We start from the raw sequence: 7,252 nt of genomic DNA, 5'->3' as shown, positions 1-7,252 counted from the left end.
TTTGCAATATAAAAAATAAATAAAAAATGTAAACATTAATGTTTAGTGAACTTCAAACTACTGCATAATATTTATGCATACAAATAACCAAACATCAAGGCAAGCTGTGTAGCCACACAATGCACAATTGCATCAAACTGACATTGAGGTATGTCAACTAAAGTTGCTGCCTGAACAAAAATAAAATTAAACACTGAAAGTAGTACCTTTTATAAGAAATAAATAAAAACTAGTAGGCCCGAGTCCCATACAATCTCAAAATGGCTCAACAAAACATGGTTCCTGCAACCTTTCAAAGGTTTTTAGCCAAAATCACCAGCCTATTGACATGATCAGGCTTCAGGGATGCACGCAGGCAGTTGACAACATTTCCACCAGTACTAAAGACCCTTTCTGTTGAGGCATTTGTGGCTGGGATGCAAAGATATTTCTTTGCCAGGATGGAGAGTCGTGGGAAGAGGTTCTGTGATAGCTTCCACCACCCCAGTGGGTCTTCCTCTGTGTCCAGGGTCCCTGCCTGGAGGTAGGCCTGAAGCTCAAAAGCTATGGCCTGGACAAGTTGAAGAGCATGTTCTGCACCTGGAGCTGTGCTGTGAGGGGCCTTAAAGAAGCTGCTTAGGCCCTTTTCCCTCTTCTTTTGGTTTGATGCACCATCATCAGCAACCTCCGTGTTACCAACGGGTGTCCCCATCACTGCAGCCTCCTTTAATGGGACAAACATAAAATGACAGCAACACAGAATGAGGAACCAGTTTTATCTGTCTCGGGTTTGGCATTCTAGAATACAATCCTTAAATAATTACTATAAATAATGATAGATAGATGGATAGATGGATAGATAGATGTTTAGTATCTTTATAAATACCATGATGGACTTCATTTCCATTGTCAGTCTGGCTTTTATTGTCTCTTGGCTGACCTCGCTTACATATCTCAGTTTGAACCTTGGGTCCAGGACAGTGGCCATGTCAAGCAACTCTTGTGTTGGTGAGTCACCATACTTTTCATTTAGGTACTCCAGTATTCTCCTCTTGATGCATTTTGAGAGGTCTGTGTCATCATCTTGCTCAGCCAAGATTGAGTTGTTAAATAGGTGGAGTGTTGGTTTTATTAAAGACACACTCACATATTTCTCTCCAGAAAGTGCATCAGTGAATTCAACCAGAGGTCCCAAGGTCTTGTTGATGGCCTCAAGGACATCAATGTCCTGCCATGAGGGGATGAGGTGCCTGGTTCCTTTGTCTTGGGAGAGGACATGGGCAATGGCCTTCTGCTGCTCAAGGACTCTGGAAACCATGGCCTGCCTAGATCCCCATCTGGTTGGACATTCAGTCTTTAAGGAGTGGTCTGGCAGTTTGAGGTCTATCTGTGCCTTTTTCAGCTCTCTCTTTTTTTTCCAACTGAATGAAAAGGTGCTGACCACTTTTTTGCAGACCCCCACTGCACGCTCAATCCTGTGATCTTTCATGGCTCTTTCTATAAAACCATAAAAAATATAAACAAGCATTATCAGGATGATGATTGTCATTTCCTTGAGTATGAATGAATAAGAAAAAGTGATGGTAGCTTATTTATGTGTTTGTATAATTCATAGAAAATGTGTATGACTGTGAGAATGAATAAAAGTATCTCTGAATTTAAATCGTTTTTTATTTATTATATTCATTCAAAGCATTATGTTGTATACTTATTGAAAGAAAATCACATTATGCATCATATTCAGTAGGAATTAGGCCTACTCACCTATGGCCAAATGTAATCTGTGCCCAAAGCACTGGAGCCTCATCCAGCCATTCAGTTGTGCAGCCAGTATGACATTTGCAGCGTTGTCTGTGGTTATACAGACGAGTTTACCCTCCTCCAGATCCCACGTAGCCAGTGCTTGTTTCAGACCTGCAGCTATGTTCTGCCCTGTGTGGTCTTCTGGGAAAAATGATGTCTGGAGACATTTCGTTTTCATGTTGAAATCCATGTCAATGAAACGTACCGTGAGGCTCAAATACGGCTCCATGGTGCGGCTTGACCACAAGTCCGTTGTGGTGGCAAAATATTGGGCTGTAGCCACTTCCTTTGCAACACCATCATGACACTCGTCATATAAAGCGGGAATCGCCACTCGACTAAAATAGTGACGAAATGGCAAGTTATACCGTTTGTCCAAAGTGTTGATTAGTTTCTTAAAGCCGGGGGTGTCCACTGTGTTAATTGAGCATTGGTCTTTGGCGAGGAAAAACGTTACCGCGTTTGTTATCTCCTTGTGTCTCTGGGAGCTGGTGGGATATTTAGTCGCGTTGTACATGGTAGCGTGAATGGAGGTCTGTGAGGATGAAGCATGTGTTGTTGAGGGTTTTTCTCTATGCTCCTTCATTGTTTGATTGTATGTCAGTTTGTGAGCGGTCTTCAAATGATTGAATACATTTGTAGTGTTGCCCTGTGGTGCAGCTACAACACCGTAGCAAAGTTTACACACTATATCGACTTGATCCACGTCGGACTCCGCGAACCCATAATGTTTCCACACCACTGAAGTAGTTTTACCTCGCTTTTCAACCAACAGCATTCTTTCTTTAGTAGCCATTATCCTCTCCTCTCCAAATAACGTCTGCTTAGCTTTCCTCAGGTACTCTTAATTGATGTGACGCGTGTTCGAAACGCAGAGAGGTGCGCTCGATTTGCCACCTCGCGAGAGTAAAGCACGAGGGAGGTGCTAATAATCGGCTCAGTCATTTTTAATGATCGTTGAAAGCCCAGATCGTAATCGTGATTAAAATTCGATTAATTGAGCAGCCCTTCTCAGAGGAAAGTGAGATCCTTCCTTGGCATGGTGATGTTTACCAGCATTTCATTCCAGGGTGCTCTCGTATTGCGAAGCCACTTTTTGCTCCGGCTTGAATTTTTGGCTCTGAAGTGGGCTGTGTGCGATAAGTTCAGCCACTGGCTCAAGGGTCACCGGTTCACTGTCTGGACTGATAACAATCCTCTCACATACATTCTGACTAAGCCAAAGCTGGATGCCTGTGAACAGCGTTGGGTCTCTAAGCTTGCACCATACTGCTTTGAGATCAAACATGTTCCTGGAAAACTGAACATTGTGGCAGACACCCTGAGCAGGGAACCGTTTGTGAGGCCTTTGGCCCAACGCCTCCTGTCGGAGCCCTACTTTGAGCTGCTAGAGCAAGTCAGTGATGTGAAAGATGCCAGTGTCCAAGATGCCTTCCGTTTGACCTGTCAGCCTCAATCGATACGCAGTGCTCCACCCTCTGCTGTGCTTGATGTGTCTCTGTCAACTGATGACGTGTCTTCTCTCATGTCTTCCCTCTGTGAGTGGGAGTCTGCTTCTCACCAGCGTGCAACATCCCTCGCTGGTCACCTGACCTCCATTAGTCCACCTGACTGTGATGTTACTCATGCGCTGTCCCATGCTGATCTCCTGTCTCATCAAACAGGGGATCCTGTGATCTCCAGAGTAGCCTGCTATGTTGAGCGTAAGCGCAGACCCTCCAGACGTGAGCGCTGTCATGAGAACCAACATACGTTGCGGCTCCTGAAACAATGGGATAAGCTCACATTCCTCAATGGTGTCCTCTACAGAGTCGTGAGGGACCCACTGACCAAACACAAGAGATTCCAGTTTGTGGTACCTGACTCCCTAAAACAAGTGGTGCTGTCTGGCATACACGACAATGCTGGCCATCAAGGTCAATCTCGCACACTCTCCTTGGCTCGTCAGCATTTCTTCTGGTATGATATGGAGAAGGATGTGCACGATCATGTGAGAAATTGCCGCAGGTGTGTTCTCAGCAAGACCCCAGAGCCAGCAGCTAGGGCCCCGTTGGAAAGCATTAAGACCTGTGCTCCACTGGAACTTGTGTGCATTGACTTCTGGTCAGCTGAGGACAGCAACAACAAGTCTGTGGATGTCCTTGTGATTACTGACCACTTCACAAAATTAGCACATGCATTCCAATGCCAGGATCAGACAGCTAAGAGAGTTGCTAAAAAGCTCTGGGATGGATTCTTCTGTGTGTATGGCTTCCCTCAGCGCATTCACTCTGACCGGGGAGCTAGTTTTGAGAGTGAGCTGCTCGCAGAGCTTCTGGTTTTGGGTGGCGTTGCCAAATCCCACACTTCACCATACCACCCCATGGGTAATGGTACCACAGAGAGATTTAATCGCACCCTTGGAAACATGTTACGGTCCCTCCCCCCCAGATGTAAGCAGAAATGGCCGCAGATGATACAGTCCATGACGTTTGTGTATAACTGTACGGCACACGAGACCACCGGCTTTGCGCCATTCTACCTGATGTTTGGGAGGGTCCCAAGGTTGCCAGTTGACCTCGTGTTTCGGGATGTCCTTCATGATGACACCATTTGTGACTATGATACCTATGTCAAGTCAGTGATGGATGACCTGCGCTCTGCCATGCTCCGAGCCCAGGAACACAGCACGATGGAGCAGAGACACCAGTCTGACCAGTACAACAGAAAGGTGAAGGGTCTGCCTCTTTCACTAGGGGACCAGGCGTTGTTGGCAAACAAGGGAGTCAGAGGAAAAAGGAAGCTCTCTGACAAATGGGAACCTGTTGTGTACATGGTAGTCGACTTGGATCCTGCTCTTCACATCTGCCGTATCAGAGACAAAGAAGGACATAAGCGTGTGGTGCATCGCAACCTGCTCCTTCAAGTTAACTTTTTGCCCTTGGACACAACATTGAATGATGATGCTGCACATCCTGCTGTGAGTGTTGTCAGTGGCGCCGCTGAGTCTGACCTGGATGGGTCCGTGACATCTCTTGGGGGCACAGGAGCTGTACCTCCTGCCACTCATACTGTGGATTCTGTCTCCAGCATTGGCGAGTGTGATGACTGCACACTATCATGGATCCATCAGCAATCCGCCACTGACCCAGTCGAAGATGGCGTTCATGCGACCCCTCCTATGATTGGCGCTCCTGATCTTGGTGGGCTGGCTGGTGATGGAGCCTCCCCAGGCTCCTCTGCTGACTCCCATAGTTTTCATTCTCTTGAACCCGAAGATGTGGACTTGGATCAGGGACTTACCACACGTTTTGGTAGAATCATCAAACCAGTTCGGCGCTTGATCGAATCAATGGCTCAACTCAAAACACTCCTTGGTGTTGAACCTGTTCAAGCAGCGGTTATCGATGTGTGCATTTGTTTATTGCTGTATGTTGTCCATTGCTATTGTTTTTGGTAAAGAATAATAGAGGCACAGAGTTGACTGTATTTTGTCAGTCTGTGCAGTCTGATGGTGACGCCCATAGATATTATGGCCTGTTTTGTGTGGTGTAAATGGCACCTCATTTTGTCTATAGTGTGTCCTGGGATCTTGCTAGGCGCTGAGCGGGTCTCAGGTCTCTTATCCTCCTTGGAGGAAGCTATGTTGCTGATCTAATTCATTGTATATGTGATGTGAATTTGTTTGAGGCCACTGTATCTGTTGTTGTGGGTGTATTTATACTAGGGGTGCAACGATACACAAAATTCACGGTTCGGTTCGATACTTTGGTGTCACGGTTCGATATTTTTTCGATACAAAAAAAATGTTCATGCCTTTATAATTTGTCATTTATTAAAATTATAATATATATTTTAACTCAAAAGTACAGTTTTTAAATTTAACCCTAACCCTTGTGCGTGTTTTTTATTTTGACAGCGAATGCGCACCTGCGGACCACTTATGTGCAGCCCTGGTTATTTAGCTCGTCATATCGCAGCCACAGAAATTCTTTTGTCCATGAAACCATAAAGCTGCACTTTCTTTTTGCCTTATAGTCTGATTTGTCTGATTTGTCTTGTGGTAAGCTTTTCTTTGGCTGTCACTTCTTCACCCTGACCGGTCTTATTTGGCTCAGCAGAACTAAAATATATATCCTGCTGCTTTTACACACGGACTCACATAAGCTCAGCGATTCTCTGCGCGATCAACCTCTCACATGTTTAAGCTGCGGGAGATTTCACTTGTCATGTTTGCATAGTAAGCTAACGATTAATAAGACGATGTCAGAGGAATTGGTGCACAAATTATCATCACTCACAGATCAGTGCTGTCGCTCTCTATACACAGTTTGCACGATTGCAAAGTGAAAGCAAAAAAACAAGCGCAAATTCAAACGCGATTTCAATATGTCACATATTGACAGTGGCTCACCGATGCCAATGACATAATTACCCAGCTACATTTCTGAAAGAATGCAAAAGCATTGACATATATTTTTCCTTCCTACAATAGCCCGACGGACAGGGCAGAGATAGTTTTTGGTAGCCCGACTGAAAAAATCGCTAGCCCCGGGACGTCGGGCTAGCGATATTGCGAGCCCTGTATCTGATTGAGGAATCACTCATCTTTGGAAAAGAGAGTTTATTACAGAGAAATGGCTCTTTCCAAAATAAAAGCTATACTATCCGCTTCTTCTGGGCTATATTCTCAGCAGCATAAGGAGAATCATGTGCTAACAGCTGTCTAAATGACTCGGCTAAAGTTAGTAGCATGCTTGTTGTTTTTGTCTTTGCACTAGGATGATGTCGGCGTAAATGTGCAGTCATATTCGTTGTGTTCCCACTAGTGCTTTCAGGTTAATCTCGTTGAAATGACCTTAACGCCACAACACGGCAAATCTCCGTTAACGAGCTACCGCCGATCGCCCCGTGCATGGGGCTAGACGGCCAACACGTTAACGAGCTAACTGCGCTAACGCACTAGCTCCCACCCATGTAATTGAGCATTGCATGGCACATCCAACATACTGTTTTACTTTAGTCCATGACTCGCTTACCTTCAGGGTCATACGTCACATGAAAACCAAAATAATTCCAAACGCCAGAACTGAATGAGGTTCAATTTGCCTGTTGCAAGGAGAGCTTAACTTCTGTCTTGCTAGCTTGCCCTGCGCTCTTCCTTCTGACTATGCTGTCTGTGTTGAGCGCTCAGTGGATCTGCGCTCGACAGTGCAGCCTAGGCGGAGTAGTCGAACACAGATTCACTGAGCGCTCAACACAGACAGCATCGTCAGAAGGAAAGTTGATAAAATAAATTACAAATGTTGTATTGTTCGATACATATGCGTACCGAACCGAAAGCACTGTATCGAACGGTTCAATATCGATACGAATATCGTTGCACCCCTAATTTATACATTTCATTTTTTTTGTGTACTCTTTAGGATTTTGTGTAATTCTTGGGGAGTGAATGTAACAGGGTCATAAATCACATCTTGTTATAATTACA

General features: G+C 45.1%; 1 protein-coding gene across 1 annotated transcript; it reads right to left on the bottom strand.

Annotated features, from left to right (window-relative positions):
* Window positions 1-292: 292 nt before the first annotated feature.
* LOC309688670 (E3 SUMO-protein ligase ZBED1-like) lies at window positions 293-2,347 on the bottom strand (the record flags this gene model as incomplete). The annotated part of the gene is made up of 3 exons (XM_082504545.1): window positions 1,744-2,347; window positions 866-1,476; window positions 293-703 (listed from the first exon to the last, which is right to left on the bottom strand). The coding sequence occupies exons 1-3, from the start codon at window positions 2,297-2,299 to the stop codon at window positions 293-295; spliced, it is 1,578 nt and encodes a 525-aa protein (XP_082360671.1). The 5' UTR covers window positions 2,300-2,347.
* Window positions 2,348-7,252: the final 4,905 nt, after the last annotated feature.

The sequence above is a fragment of the Aulonocara stuartgranti genome (assembly GCF_965226115.1).
Source record: "Aulonocara stuartgranti genome assembly, chromosome: 15".
Lineage (NCBI taxonomy): Eukaryota > Metazoa > Chordata > Actinopteri > Cichliformes > Cichlidae > Aulonocara > Aulonocara stuartgranti.
Note: the sequence above shows the minus strand (reverse complement) of the source record. Positions and strands in the feature narration are given on the sequence as shown.